Source organism: Aphis gossypii, chromosome X (genome assembly GCF_020184175.1).
Source record: "Aphis gossypii isolate Hap1 chromosome X, ASM2018417v2, whole genome shotgun sequence".
Taxonomy (NCBI): domain Eukaryota; kingdom Metazoa; phylum Arthropoda; class Insecta; order Hemiptera; family Aphididae; genus Aphis; species Aphis gossypii.
Genome location: NC_065533.1, coordinates 33,997,613 through 34,014,977, shown reverse-complemented (window position 1 = coordinate 34,014,977; position 17,365 = coordinate 33,997,613). Strand labels below are relative to the sequence as shown.

Genomic DNA, 17,365 nt, shown 5'->3' with positions numbered 1-17,365 from the left:
TTTAAAAATCATAAAACTATATTTTTATTTATGAATAAATGTAAATGTAAATGTACTGGTAATATTTTTATACTGCTAATATGAAACTCAGTACTCATCTGACACTTTTGAAAACCATACCAATAGAATTAGATATAAATGTTGAACAAGTATAATATTACATAGGTTATACTTCGTTTGTATATTAATTTTAAAAATTGAAAAACTTTTTTTTTAGTTAAGATTAAATGTAAATATACTGTTAAACGTTTTATACTGCTAATATGAAACTCAGTATTCACCTGCCACTTTTGAAAAACATAGCAATAGAATTAGATACAAATTTTGAATAAATATAATATTACATGACAAATAGTATGTTTATAAGAGATACATAAAAATTGCTAAATCATAATCATATATTAATTTTATGTTATATTTGTTTAGCTATTACTAAAGAACACAGGATTTATCTCAAACGATTGATATTATTGCCATTTGAATCACAAAATAATAGATATGATCGATGATATTATAACCTCGTGGTTGACATATTGTTATGAATCTTTTGAAAAATAAATAAATTATATCATCAAAGTTTTGTGTAAGTATACAGTTCGAACTATTATATTTCTAATAAAAAGATGTGTATTCATCTGACAATTTTGAAACAAATGTCAATAGAGTAAGATATAAATGGTGAATACATATAACATTACTTGGTGAATATTATGTTTATATATAATTATTAAAAAATTGATAAACAATATTTTTATTTAAGAATTAATGTAAATGTAAATGTACTGGTAACATTTTTATACTGCCTATATGAAACTCAGTATTCATCTGACACTTTTGAAAACCATACCAATAGAATAAGATATAAATGTTATTAAATATAATATTAAATAGGTAATACTTCATTTGTATATTAATTTTAAAAATTATAAAACTATATTTTTATTTAAGAATAAATGTAAATGTAAATGTACTGGTAATATTTTTATACTGCTAATATGAAACTCAGTACTCATCTGACACTTTTGAAAACCATACCAATAGAATTAGATATAAATGTTGAACAAGTATAATATTACATAGGTTATACTTCGTTTGTATATTAATTTTAAAAATTGAAAAACTTTTTTTTTAGTTATGATTAAATGTAAATATACTGTTGAACGTTGTATGCTGCTAATATAATACTCAGTACTCATCTGACACTTTTGAAAAACATACCAATAGAATTAGATATAAATGTTGAACAAGTATAATATTACATAGGTTATTTTTTGTTTGTATATTATTTTTAAAAGTTGAAAAACTATATTTTTATTTAAGAATAAATGTAAATGTACTGGTAACATTTTTATACTGCTTATATGAAACTCAGTATTCATCTGACACTTTTGTAAAACATACCAATAGAATAAGATATAAATGTTATTAAATATATTATTAAATATTTAATACTTCATTTGCATATTAATTTTAAAAATTGAAAAACTTTTTTTTTAGTTATGATTAAATGTAAATATACTGTTGAACGTTGTATGCTGCTAATATAATACTCAGTACTCATCTGACACTTTTGAAAACCATACCAATAGAATAAGATATAAATGTTATTAAATATAATATTAAATAGGTAATACTTCATTTGTATATTAATTTTAAAAATTATAAAACTATATTTTTATTTAAGAATAAATGTAAATGTAAATGTACTGGTAATATTTTTATACTGCTAATATGAAACTCAGTACTCATCTGACACTTTTGAAAACCATACCAATAGAATTAGATATAAATGTTGAACAAGTATAATATTACATAGGTTATACTTCGTTTGTATATTAATTTTAAAAATTGAAAAACTTTTTTTTTAGTTATGATTAAATGTAAATATACTGTTGAACGTTGTATGCTGCTAATATAATACTCAGTACTCATCTGACACTTTTGAAAAACATACCAATAGAATTAGATATAAATGTTGAACAAGTATAATATTACATAGGTTATTTTTTGTTTGTATATTATTTTTAAAAGTTGAAAAACTATATTTTTATTTAAGAATAAATGTAAATGTACTGGTAACATTTTTATACTGCTTATATGAAACTCAGTATTCATCTGACACTTTTGTAAAACATACCAATAGAATAAGATATAAATGTTATTAAATATATTATTAAATATTTAATACTTCATTTGTATATTAATTTTAAAAATCATAAAACTATATTTTTATTTATGAATAAATGTAAATGTAAATGTACTGGTAATATTTTTATACTGCTAATATGAAACTCAGTACTCATCTGACACTTTTGAAAACCATACCAATAGAATTAGATATAAATGTTGAACAAGTATAATATTACATAGGTTATACTTCGTTTGTATATTAATTTTAAAAATTGAAAAACTTTTTTTTTAGTTAAGATTAAATGTAAATATACTGTTAACATTTTTATACTGCCAATATGAAACTCAGTATTCATCTGCCACTTTTGAAAAACATACCAATAGAATTAGATATAAATTTTGAATAAATATAATAATACATGGCAAATAGTATGTTTATAAGAGATACTTAAAAATTGCTAAATCATAATCATATATTAATTTTATGTTATATTTGTTTAGCTATTACTAATGAACACAGGATTTATCTCAAACGATTGATACTATTGTCATTTGAATCACAAAATAATAGATAGGATCGATGATATTATTACCTCGTGCTTGACATATTGTTATGAATCTTTTGAAAAATAAATAAATTATATCATCTAAGTTTTGTGTAAGTATACAGTTAGAACTATTATATTACTAATAAAAAGATGTGTATTTATCTGACACTTTTTTACTACTTGCCAATACAATAGGATATAAATGTTGAATAAATATCATATTACATAGGTAGTACTTTGTTGGTATATAATTTTATTTTAGTATTTCAAAAGTTACATTGGTACAACAGTAAACCACAAACATGAGAAAAATTATAAAACTTTAGATAATGCTAATTATAACATTAAAATAATCGCTCATCAGTATATACACAATTAATAAATGCATCAATTTACTTATTGTATGATTTTAATATTAATTAAACATTTACAATGTAAGTTATTATTATAATTAATGTATTTAATATGTAAAATTTAAACAATTTTTTATCAACTTTATCATTATAATTTTCTTACAATCATACATTATTGTCATTTGAAATTTCATTTGGAAAAAATTCTGAGTAATACGCTGTGATCGATGATGTTACAGATGATTTCTGTATTGATCGATTAATAGAATTTGAGTTTATAATGTTGTAAAGGAATTGCATTGTTTGAATTCTAAAACTAAATTTCTGATCTGAAGTCAACGATCTTACTGTTGGAAGTATTGAGTATAAAAATTCCAAGTCATCATCTTCTTCTTCAAACGTTTTTTTCATATTATTATGGTTTTTCAAGAATTCAGCTAATGATTCTTCCACATTGAACTTATGCTTATTTTTTTTTCTTTTACTTAAAGAAGAAGAATTCTTTACAACTTCATGGTATCTTATTTTGTCATCAGTATAACTTGACAAATTTTGCTCAGCTTTAGGTTCATTGATATTGTGCGATTTTGCCTCAGATATAGTAATATGGAAATCTTCAAAACTTGAAGTAGTGTTTCTTAATTCTCTGTTTTTTTTTGGAAAGGACAATTGTTCCATATTGACATGTAACTTTGGTTTTTTGGCAGCTGAGTAAGTTCTTAAGCTTTTTTCTTGTTTTTTGAAATGTCCCACTTGATTTTCACAAATTATATGCCATCTAGCCATTATGTCTTGCACTGAAAAAATGTATTAAAAATTATACATTTTACTTGTATTCAATATATATAAACATTTAATCTATTTTTATCATAATTTAACAATAAAAAATTTAATTTATTTAATTTATTTGTATAGTTATATTCAAGTGTATACAAATGAATAAACGTTGTATTTGTACTTTTGTAATTTTTTCTTAATTCTTATTTTATTTTCATAGACAGCTAGCTTCAGGCTGCGGTTTACACGAGCTATATTACAATTGTTTATAGGAAAAACTACTGTATGTCAAGTAATTAGAGCAGTTTGTCAAAATATTTAAATATTTTAAAGATTAAAATTATGATTGTTTTGATATCAAAATCAAAACAAGCCAAAATTAAATTTTAAACCAGATTTAACTACCTGGGCTCAGTTAATAGAAATACATCTGTGACGTAAAATCTGAAAGAAGTCATTCTTTGTTTATGAATTATAAACATTTTTAAGGATGTCCACTTTTTATAGTCAATGGCTAAAAAGAGTGTCTTCATAAATACATAACACATATTTATTATATTATGATAATGCTTTATTTTCGCATTACTACACAAATTTTTTCAATTTTACAAAGGAACAAAGGACAATAAATTACCATGGCAGTTTAAAAAAATATAACTAAATGATAACCTTAATTGTTTTTTTTTTATTATTATATAACTTATTTAATTTTTAATTTGATAGTTAAAGATTAAAGTATATTATTTTAAGTCTGAATAATGTTATTTATATAGGTAGGTATATATTTGTTGTTGTTAAATACCAAGAAAAAATTATAAATATTATCATTTTTTTTACTTAATATGTAAATAATATGTTTATATGTAAGAAATATATCCTACATTCTTACAAATATTAACTCATTTAATGTAATATACAATTTTAGTAATAAAATATACTTTAGGATCAGGGTTCGTGACTTGAAATACTAAAAAATATTAAATATCCGAGTATGCGATTATATGGGACCCAATAAACTTAAAAATATACACTTAAAATGTTAAAAAGGATTTTTAAGGCACAAAACAATTTTGTTAGGTATTAAACATTTTTTTATTATTACAAATTTATAAATCGATTAATATTATATAGGTATCTAGTCATCATAAATAATGAATTAATACTGAAAAATCTCTTACAATCGGTTTTTAAATTTTCTAAAAAATAACATTCATGTACCTATATAATATAATATTATAATATTTAGACAAATATTTAATAACAATTTGTTGTTGAATCACACAATTAATTAGATTATTTTCTTCAATTTCCAAACGATAACGAATGAAGCCTATAAATAAGTAGGTAGGTACTCATATCCGATGTCTTTCAATAAACTAACTCGGAAAACTACATTATTTCGATCCTTTCAAATCACTTTGGTTGAGTAAATCACGTTAATGTTAATGTGCAACATTTACCTACACCACAAATAATATTACTATATATCTACTCAAAACAAATTTTTGTAATTAATCGTTTAACATATTAATTAATACATTTTGAAGAATAAAATTATCCATCATTTTTTAAAAATTGTTGAATACTATACGTCAATATAGCAACAAAAAAAAAAAATTAAAAATATGCAAAACATGTAAAATAAAATGTTTGAATTCTCCGTACCATTAAACGTATTTGTATATCACTCTGACATGTTTTACTACATTTATGACGGATATGCAAATGCTATAAGTCCCAAATACTGTTTATGATAGCAGATAAAAGTAATGTTTTATTGCTTTAATTAAATTATTTAATGAGCTAAAAAAAACAATATCCATGGTATCTAACCAATCATGGTGTTTTCAAAAAAAAAAAAAAATATATAAGAATTTAAATTTTACTCACAAATTATTTTTTGTTGTTCTTCATTTTTATTTCTAATCAAATTAATCAAATATGACACCACTTTAATCCATGCCAAATTTTTTTTCATTTTATCTTTGTAGTCTTCGTCAACTGTTTTCACCATAGATTCGTTTTTTTGCAACACACTTAATTCATTATCTGCTTTAATACATGGCATTATATTTTTCTTAAGTTTGTCAATATTTCTCTTCGTAGAGCCTAAATCAACGAATTTATTTTATATTTTAGTATTATACCTATATATTATAATAATATATAAATTGTTAATATGTACCGCTTTTTGTAGCTCCGGCTGGAATATTCGGCACAATCGCCAGCGGGGCAATTTTTATATTATCGGTCGGTATTACATCAACGTGAGCTGCGTCACATAGGTCGTTACACACAACGTTATTTTCAGTGTCGTCCCACATAGCATTATTCGGAGTATCATTTTTAGATTCATTTAAATCTGCATTCATGAACACTATATCAGTGTATTAAAATTTGTTTATTAAAATAAATATTATATCTAAATTAATGTGAATAATACGTACGATAAACTTCTTTCCCTGAATGAAATGCTTTTGTGTGCCTGCTTAGATTATCTTTTCGCGTGAACAGTTTGTCGCATAAACTACACTTAAAACCGAAACCATCGTGCATTTTTAAATGTCTATTCAAATTACAGCGTCGAGAAAATGATGCGATACATTTATCGCAGTTAAACATTTTGAGATTATGTTAAATAAAAATACACAACACACGGCATAAAATGGTAATAAAATAAATTAAATGTTATGGGGTAGTGCCCACACTTGAATTATAGTCTAAGTGTTACTAACGTATTCGCGTGAGAATGGTCATCGACATGTTATGTATTATTTTCCATTAAGTACCTACCTACGTCTAAATGATTGTTAGCGTACCGATAGACTGAATTTGTCCTCGCTGTGTATCCGGGGTCTTTGTCGAGTATTACTAAAAGAAGGTTTTTTCAGCAAATTATATATAATGTATAGGGGATGTTTAAATCGAATGGCCACATGCGTATAGAAAATTACAAAAGATGATCACACTTAACACGTGTAAGCAATAATTCACATGTATACATAATACACATAGTTTTGTTTAATAAACTGCACGTGACTTCTGACTATCTATACAATATATATTATATTATAGAATATTTCGGTCAGTGCACACATTTATACACTACTGAGACATATATTATATATATATCGGTATGTTTACCATTTTAAATTTAGGACGTCTTACATGTCTTATGTATAATGTATAATTATTTAGTAGCAATTTTTTTTCAAATTTTCTTATAAACATTAGGGAATTTTTACATAACATAGGGATTTTTTGACTACAGCTTCCTTTAATAGTGTATACTCCATAACGATAAATTTTTAAAATATTATTATTATACATCGGAACTAACATATGTATACCACTGTCATTATAAATTATAATATTATTTATCGTATAAATGTTTTTCTCCGTTTGTCACATTTATATATCTAATATATAATATAGTTAATATAGATATATTCATGGGAGTATGTTGAGGGGGAGATAGGACACTTTGCTCCTCCTCTGCAGGACAAAAATATTATGAACTTGTATAAATTTCAAAAATAAGAATATAAATATAACATTTCTAAAATATTTAAACTACTTATTAATGTATTTTTGATTTTTTATGCTATTTATCTATAAATATAGAAAAATAATATGTTTAGCTTAAAAGCTTAAAAAATGAGTACAGCATTCACAGAACTTATTAGGTACCTACCTACTTATTCTTATATAGAAGTATAAATTTATCATTTGTCAATATAGGTATATAGGTAGATAGGTACTTGATAAGATAAATAATTAAAAATTAGAGCAAACACTTAAAAGTTTAGTGAATTTATTTATCTCATTTACTTAGTTCAATGCAAGGAAAAGTAAAGCAAAAAATTGCTTTAACCATTTTCATGATTATTATTTGAATCTTTGTATGCTTTTCTTAAACTAGATTCACTTTTCTTTAACTGGATTTCAAAATTTCTGATGTCAAAGTTATAATTTAAAATACATTCGATAACGTCACAAATTCATTTTGTGTGGTTTTGTGTGAACGAAAAGAATATATGCGGAAACGTGTAATGTAGAATTGTGAATTATCGTACCAACTATTATAGGCAGACAAGTAATCTCGGCTCAGAATCGTTTTACCTAACTAAAAGTTGACCTCTTTTAGAAACTGTAAAAGCATAATAATATATGACAATGGCATTATTGTTGTATTAATATCCAGCGCGACGGTAGTGGCGCGAAGATAAGTAAAAAAAAATAGCGGAGTAGCTACTAACGCAGAGTATACATTTGCTTACCTCAAATTCTAAATTGTAATTTTTGGCCCGCAAGGCACATGCACACGGCCCGCTCGGCCACATCACAAAAAAATAAAAATTATATTTATATTATTATATTAAAATAATAAATTAATATGTAAATATTAAATGATAGTTGAAAATTTATTGATTGATCACGTCTTTATAATCACAATACAACCGTTGTATGATTATTACTAGTAACCACAAATTTTACTGATTTATTTTGTACATATCTATTGTGTTGCTTTAAATTGTTTATTGTTTTTACTTAATTTGACTGTTGAAGTTTCAATTTGTATTAAATTTAGATATTTATAGGTTTTTTACTGTTCACTGCTTGTATTATGTCATTTTACTTTATTTTAATTGTGTTAATTATTATTATATACATTCCTACGAGTTCTCATTACAATAATTTTTGATGTCGAAAATACGTAAATTTGGGAAATGCATTGGGAAGTTTTATGTTTTAATATTGGTACACCTGCATTTGAGTTCGGCACCGATTAATGTGTTTATTCCATGATAATTCCATGAAAATAATTCGGCCTATTGTCTCGGTGCCGAAGTGTACTGTACTTGCCCCTATATATATATATAACCTAACCTATGGTAAAGGAATGTTCACAATCTATAGTCTGTACGGTTACCTTGGTGTTCGAGAAACTTCACTGTAGAGGGCGTGAACGTAAAGGCGTAAAGCGTTGTTTTACAGTATGAGTTGATGCCTCGTTCTTGTTACTCTCACTTTTTGGCTTTTGCTGAGTTGTTGATTCTTGACATTCTACTCACAAGTTCGAAAGTAAACATAATCAAGTCGAAATTTACTGGTTAATCCGACCACAACACGGATTCTGTTCTGTGATCAGGTGTGGTGTTAGTGATACGATACCAATTTGTTTCGCAGTCGAAAATTTAAACAGGTAGTTTACAGCGTTTGTACTGATACTGATGTACCTTGATAGAAAATGCCAAAATAATCATATATAACATTTTTTTATTACACTTTCATTGGATTAATTTTTTTCATTTTTATTTATCAGTTTCAAGTTTCTCTTGACCATTATGGATGACTCTGCTCTTGGAGTAAATTCACTTTATAATCTAACAGTACAACAGATATGTCAATCCATGGACGAAAATACACTGGTATATGTGATGAAGTCGTTTCACCCAGCGATAAGTTTAGATATAGTGTGGAAGGTAGGACATTTTTTTTTATAAGAAATTGTATTTTATTAAAAGTACTAGCTACCTATCAATGCTAAATTAAATTTTTTCTTAGATGCTGCATGTAAACGATGACAGTCAAAATTTTGAGTATAAACATACATTGCCATATGAACATAAGAACTATTCACAGACGACTTTGTCAATGGACCGAGGATATAGACTTGCTACATCGAGTCCTGACGTTGAAACCATTCCTAATGAGCAATTGCATAAAAGTCTATTGAAATTTGCAGAAAACCAACAAGTATTGTTAATAGATTTTTCTTAGTAAACTAAGTTATTTGCAGATAGGTATTTGGTACATGTAAAAATCATAAAAACTTAATATAAGAATATTTATAAATATATAATTTAAATAGAAACAAATTTAACTTTTAAGAACTATACCCCATTAGGAATTTTCTAATTTTCATTGATTAATACCATCCACAGATAAATAAAGCCGACTTGGAAATGATTTTGAGGTTGACAAAATAGTCAAATTTCTCTTATCTAAAAGGTGAATATTTACATTTTCACAACAGTATAAATACAGATATCATTGTTATCAATTTATCATATTATGCATTATTAGTTCTGACTTTCTAAGTTCATGATTTTTATAAATTACTAAAGTCTGAAATTTATAATATAAACTTTAAACTTATCTTATTCAACAGTTGTATAAATTATTAATAAGTACCTACCTAATTTATAAAGTATCAATTTTTATGTAAATATTACATTTATAAAAATTTGTTTATATAAATTTATTGGCTATAACATTTTTAAATAACAATAATTTAAAAACCAATTATTGGTATAATAATTAGTCAACAATTTTATATACCTTTATTATTTAAAAAAATACTATATTCCTAATTTATTTACATTGTTGAAAGTAAGATATAATTGAATAGGTAGGTAGATATATTTTAATATTTAAGTATAGATAAAATTGTTTTGGCAGTTCAAACAATCAATCAAATATAATATATTTATTAATATTTGAAGATAATAAATATATATATTATAATAATATGTATAATACAAAATAATTTTTAACTATTAAAACAAGATTAATAATCATAAAATTCATAAATATCTAGTATAATAATAACTATAAAAATATTTAAAGCAAATTAAAACTAAACTAGTATATTATCTAGTTTAATAATAATACAAATATTTAAAAAAAAAAAAAAAAAAGTGGTATAAAACTAAATCGTAGTTTACTTATTGAATGTATCATGAGTTCAAGGTCTGAACTTTTAGTCAAACTTATGAGCTGCAGATTTTATCATACCATAATATGTTTAGAGTTGAAACAAGTAAATTCCAGCCGTTATTTATTTTCTTTTATATTTAATTAAATTATTTTTTCTTCCTTTTTGTCTTGCATTATTATGTTATAATATGACGTTACATAATTTTTTTTTATATTTTTAGTTTATTTTTACTATGAACTCAGATCAACCGAATTTAAGAATGTGTATATTGGACAAGCTTTAAATTTGTTTATTAAACATGTTTATCTTTGTTGTATTTCTTGTCTGTTATAGCAAACTATATTATTATTATTATTATTAAATTAACTAAAATAATAATATAATTTATGATTATAATTATACTTTTAATTATTATAATATATCTATAATAGTTTTGTTTCCCGCCATAACATCACGGTTTACCATTTTATCATAAAATATATTTTGTAAATATTCTCCTCTTAGGTAATTAGATAAGAGAATTTTGCCCATTTTTTAGGCTTCATAATTTTTATATTGTAGGGATAAGGAGTTGTCTATCTAGTATTGTTATATATCTATGACATCATTATAAAAATCTAGCAATCTTTGGTAGTTTCGAAACATCGCTGATTAAATGATGACCTATATATTCAATGCATGCATAGTAAGTGGTACCATAATATTCTAAATAATATAATGGTGAATCAAAATTTTGTCTAAAATAAGCAGAGATCTCCATGTCTGGGGAGGTAAATTGTAAATTTTTAGTTTTTACATACTATATTTATACTACACCTATACCTACCTATAATATTTTTGACTCTTTTCTCATAGTATTACAATATAAACACCTGTAACATTTTATGTAAATATGTAAACATCTAAAAACTTCTGTTACTTACTATAAAATATATCAACTGTTTAGTTAAATGAATGCTAGGATATAAAGCAAACCATTATTGTTATTTGAAACTGTAATACAGTGCTTATATACCCATTCAAATTGAATAGGTGTGAAAAAAAATAATTAAATAATTATTACTAAAAAATTATTTAAATTGGAAAACGTTTCTATTATTACAAATAGGTAATTAATGAAAAAGTGCAAAAATAAAATAAATAATAAAATACAGTGAATTATAAAGTTTCTTTTACAGTTCCATATGCCTACCTACTAGTTTTAATTTTTTTAAAGTTTCAATCACGTCTTCAATATTAATATAGTAGACAAATTTCTGTTCAATACTCATAGCTAACAATGCTTGCGAACGGTCTTGAAACATTGAGCTTCTAAGTTTTGTTTTGATGAAATTCAACTTAAAAAAATGTCTCTCACACGAACAACTTACAACTGAGATAGTTTTTAATTCTTTTACAACTTTGTATGTATTTTTAAATATGATATCTCTTTCAGAATCAACCCACCACTTTATTCAATCTTCACATTATGGTTTAATGTTTTAATATAAATTACTGTTGGTGTAAAACCCTCCTACAAGTCACTGGGGAAGCAGTTGACCACCCTGCTATCCCCGTACACACACCTATGATAACAAAACTGTAGTATGTAAAATGATGAGAATATTTTATTTAAGTAAAAAGATTTTTAAAGATTCTTGAGTGAAGCCAGGATTTATTATTATCATTATCTTAATGCTTTGTGCATGTGATAATAGCGTGTAAAATTCTTTATTAACAAATTTATAAGCCTTACACGAATATAAGTGTCAAAATAAATTAGTAAAGTGATGTACAGTAGGCTTTATATTTATCATAGGTAATTAAACCTTTATACGTACTTTATTTTACTAACATTTTGTTACAAATTTTCAAGTTATTTTTCTTTGCCTGCAGTAACGTTAAAAATGTAATAATTATCACTTTAAAAATAACCAAAAGAATCACTAATAACCAGGTTACTAGCCATGATGAATGAAAAACTTACATTTTAACTTACAATTAACATAAAATTATGTAATATTAATAATAATATTATACTAGTATTATGATTTAAATAAGGTATTGTGGATTAATTTAACGGTATAAGATAGAAGATAATGTAACTTGAATTTTATTTGATAGATGGCATCTCTAAAATAATGATTAATGATTATAAATTAAAATAATGTAAGTTGTTAAATTACAATTAGTTGGTCTATCCTCTTTTTGAGAGATTTTTATTACTTATTTTTCAGTATTATTATTATTTTATTAAAAAATAACCATTTATTACAATTTAAAAATAAATATCATATAATTTCTATGGTTTATCTACCTCTTATAAGCAAAGCTTGTGTTGAAGGTAGAGAGTATTTTGGTGAATTTTAATATTTTACATTTTACTGATAAGTAATATTATTTATTTAAATATATATCTACTAAGAAAAAATAAATTTAACAATAAGAATAGAGAAAAAAATAAGAAGAAAAATATAAGAACAGCATTTTTGAAATTTGAATATATAGAACATACTATAGATAAGATAATATGTTTTATAAAGTTACAAGTATTTTAAAGCTCACAGAATAATGATTGACTTATATATCTATTAACATTAATTTTAGTATTAGTTCTTAAGTATTTTTTTACATTTAAATTTAAAGAGTTGAATGTTTTTGGTCCTAGATAGTTAATGAATTTTTGGCCAATATTTTTTTTTTTTTTGCATAATCGATTTTTATATCATAATATGATAAAATAAAATAATATTAAATATATAATATAAAATATATATAATAATATATAATATTATATTATGCTATGTTTTCACGCTTGTGAAGTATATCATCCAGTGGGGAATAATTTTTTAATGTAAAACATGTAGCAAATTTTTTATACAAAAGATTTATTGGTAAAACATTAAGTTCTATATAATTATCTTTTGTGGATCCGGATTTAAAACAAGGAAATTGCTGCTTAACTTAATAAACCTTTCATAGGAATTTTAAATTTAATTTAATATTGCTTAAAATTTGTTTTTTTTTTGTTTCAAATCAAAGTAATAATTTTAGTTTAATATTCAATTATTATTTAATTCATTTTAAATATTCAAAAATAATTATCTTAAAATCATACAATCATAAATTTTAGTTTTCATTCATAGAATTATTTCATATAACTAGTTGAATCAGGCGCGTACACAAGGGGGGTTCTAGGGGTATATACTTATCAGTGTATAACACCAAAAACCCCACAATAATAATATTAAAATGAGTTTTTTTAATGTTTTACAAATTTTCTTTAAAATCTAAAATTTAAGAAAAATGTCCCCACATTGTACAAAAACTACAAAAAATGATCTGAAATATAAAAAAAAAACTAAAGAGTATCTACACTACATGCAGATACATTGGTACATGTATATGTCTTGTTTCTATTGAATATAATTGACATAAGAATGTCAATGTCAATTTAGTATTAGAATAAAAAAAAAAAATAAAAAATAGTAAAAATAAAAAAAAATAAAAATAGTTAAAAATAGTTAGATTAAACTAATAATATAATAATATATTATTTTTTTTTTGTTATTATTTTTTTATACATTTTTACATAGCAACCGGTTGCTATAACAACCAGTTGCTATAAACAATCGCCGTCTCAAATGGTAACATTCTTGGTGTCGGACAAATTAACAGAATGACCCCCAGCCATAAGACATACACATGTCAAAATGACTTAAAATAAATGAAAAATGACGTTAAAAAATAAAAAAATGCATTTATAGCCAAAAATGCCTAAAAAAAGCAAAATAAAATTATAAAATTCTGTATAAAGGGGGCATTGTATAGAATCAAAGAAAAAAAAATGCAAAAGTCATCAACATTCTAACTCTGATTGTTACGTTGGAATGGTAATCTGTTTGAAATACATATATTTATTGGGCAATGGCTAATGTTAAGTCGGAAACATAATATGCGATCGTCAACATTTGAACGTCAAATTAACAAAAAAATTCACTAAATAAAGAAAATTATAACAATAATTTTAATAAAAGTGAAATATTTAAATTTTACTTTTGACCCACTCCCCTTTCCAGTGGGTACTAACTTTATGCTAATTGCTATCAATAAAGATGTTGAAATTAGAGATTAAATCATTTTTAGTATCGCTGTTAACAAAAACATAAAAATCATTATAAAATCATTACATCATCATCTCTCTATTCATAATTTAAAATTATATTTTAATACATTGTAGATACATGCTTGTGAAATATGCTAACTTTAATCCTTAAATATAAGTTTAACAAACTTACATAATTGCAATTTTTTTTCTAATTAAGATTTATTTTTTATTTTATTTTTGTTACAAAGCTAAACAAGATTTGAATTGTTTTTTTTTTTTTACAAAACTTAGTAAGTAAAATTCAAATACACATTAATTTTATTAGTTATATTAGAAAATGTATGCAATCAATGAAGTTTATTGTTATGAACACTGTTGTTTTATATTTTTTTTTTAACACATGAACTATGAAATAACATTTAAAAAATAAATTTTAAGATCAAAATGTACTAAGTATTCATTGAAAATGTTTATTTTATTTTTTTAGACTAAATTTATTGATAATTTCAATTTTTCTGATCACTTTGACTTGGAATTGTTATTTAAATTTATGGAAGTCACTATTTCTCGAGGACAACTGTTTACAATATTCCAGGTAATTATAGATTTCACAACTTTAATCAAAAATATTATTCTTAAAAAATGTGTTTTTTAGATTTGTGTACAAATAAAAGGATTACAATTTCCAAAGAATTTATCACAAGAATGGATACAAATTGAAATTGATGATAATGATCAGAAAATAATTTTTCGTCATATTGAACAAGGTCTTAAACTAGGTTTGTACAATAAGGTTTTTTTTATTATTGAAAATCTATTGAAATTGTAATGCATATAACAGGAATTTTTCTTGGTGATGCCGGTTGGCTGAATGAGTCTGCTCAAGTCTTATCACATACACATAAAATAATGAATACAAAATGGGAATGTTTTGATCAAAATTTAAAACTGCTCAAAAATATACAATGCTTGACCAAGTTAATGAAAATCTTTAACCGAAAATTGCTTACATTAAAATAATAGTTGATTAAATGAAATAATGTTTTTCATAGGTGGTTATTTGTGTTATCCAAGATCCAAAACTTCATTGAAGCAAAGAAAGTTTTTAAACTTATGTTATTCACTCTTAGTGTCTTTGAAAACATGAAAGAAAAATCATTGTGTATAGCAAATTCATATGTGGCTGTTTCACAGTACTTCTATCTATTAATGGAATTTGATGAGGTTTGTTACTTTTTCAGGGTCATATAATTTTTTTTATTCTTATAAAATGTATGATTATTTAGGCTTGGTCATGGGCAGTAAAAGCTACCGATGAACTTGGAGATAACAGTAGCACTGTATTAAAAATGTCAGTCATAAGTCATGCAATTAAGATTTCTTCCATTTTAAAAAAATTTGATACAGCGAAAAGGTTAAAAAATCAATTGGACACATACGATAAACAAATTTCTCAGCTCATTCATATTAATATGTTATCAAATGAAGCAATCTTCTTATCAAAAGAAAAAAAACCAATAGAAAGTAGTAAACGTTCCTATGTAAGAATTTTTTATAGTCATCTTTGATAAAAGAAAACTATTAATTAAATTGGCTTTATTAAATTTTAGATGGCAATAGACTCTACACGAAATTTATTTGGTTATTACAATTTGAATACTGCAATTATTTTGTCTGAATTTGCATATTCTCGGTTTTTATGTTTTAAATCAGCGACATACTATACACAATCCATGTAAGACATACTAAATTATATAAATATTATAATAATATAATAATAAATTTAACCTTAATTTAAAAATTATGGCTACTCTAGGCAGAGCTTACAACAAGCCATATATATCATGGAAAAAATTGGTTTACCAATTAAAAATGTGTTATTTTTGAATACTATTCGAATAAAAGCATTAATTATAGAAAAAACAGTATCTTACATGAGCAGAGAACCATTTGCTCAAAATAATGGTTTGGGACCAAGTTAGTATATTTATTTATTTGTTGATTAGTTATTATTTATGTATTACTCTCTGATATTTATACAATAAAAAACTGAAAACAATATTCAAAATATTTAAAACTACTGGCCAATTCATGTATTATTAATGTTAACAAATTTTCCTATTAAGCTTCAAATGAAAATGATTTAGTCAAGACTTTCTTTATACTCGTTCAAACAAACATCCATTTTTTTTTTTATTATTATTAACTTCCTTCATTGTCGTAAATAAAGAACTGTATTTATACATATTAATCATGTCTAGTAAAAAATAACTAGGTATTGTCTGTAGAGTTGAGTTAATCCTTTCAAAAAAAAAAATATTTAAAAAAATTCATTAATAACAATTAACAACAAATAACAATTAAGGCTGAATTATTAATATATGCTATTGTCAATTACAATTTATTGATAGACCCGTTTCATTTTTATTATTTTTGAAAGTATGTATATTTTTAACACAGATACTTTTAAATAGTTAATTAAGTATTATGTAGATTGTTTAAATATGTTAATTGTGTTTATGATGGCATTAAGAAAATAAAATTACATTATTTCAGTGAATAACGGAGAAAGACAAAGTGATTTAGCAAAATGGAGAGATAATATATTAGATGATGCTGAGATGCTCCATAAAAAAATTTTACATTATACTTCAAATGTTGCACCTAAATTCATGCTTGCAGCAAAATCATACACTAATCTTGGTAGTATTTCTAAAATGCAGAAAAGGTATAAGGTAATGTTTAT

The 17,365-nt window shown here is 23.9% G+C and overlaps 2 protein-coding genes across 17 annotated transcripts in view; one reads left to right on the top strand and one right to left on the bottom strand.

Annotated features, from left to right (window-relative positions):
• The window catches only part of LOC114126471 (uncharacterized), a 32,466-nt gene that overhangs the window by 14,005 nt on the left and 1,096 nt on the right, over positions 1–17,365 (top strand). For 12 of the 16 annotated variants that reach the window (XM_050207902.1, XM_050207899.1, XM_050207895.1 and 9 more), the window contains 12 exons: positions 427–583; positions 2,632–2,788; positions 9,135–9,294; positions 9,377–9,568; positions 15,107–15,214; positions 15,275–15,398; positions 15,461–15,596; positions 15,672–15,843; positions 15,906–16,160; positions 16,230–16,354; positions 16,436–16,596; positions 17,176–17,354. In XM_050207902.1, coding sequence (XP_050063859.1) covers positions 9,157–9,294; positions 9,377–9,568; positions 15,107–15,214; positions 15,275–15,398; positions 15,461–15,596; positions 15,672–15,843; positions 15,906–16,160; positions 16,230–16,354; positions 16,436–16,596; positions 17,176–17,354 — 1,590 coding nt within the window. In that variant the 5' untranslated portion in view covers positions 427–583; positions 2,632–2,788; positions 9,135–9,156. Of the gene's footprint in view, positions 1–426; positions 584–2,631; positions 2,789–8,735; positions 9,015–9,134; positions 9,295–9,376; positions 9,569–15,106; positions 15,215–15,274; positions 15,399–15,460; positions 15,597–15,671; positions 15,844–15,905; positions 16,161–16,229; positions 16,355–16,435; positions 16,597–17,175; positions 17,355–17,365 lie in introns of those variants that run through there. The other 4 variants (XM_050207900.1, XM_050207897.1, XM_050207894.1 and 1 more) reach the window with 2 other exon arrangements.
• On the bottom strand, positions 3,197–3,822 carry LOC114126469 (uncharacterized). The gene has a single exon (XM_027990424.2). It carries the CDS (start codon positions 3,815–3,817, stop codon positions 3,197–3,199), a length of 621 nt encoding a protein of 206 aa, XP_027846225.2. The 5' UTR covers positions 3,818–3,822.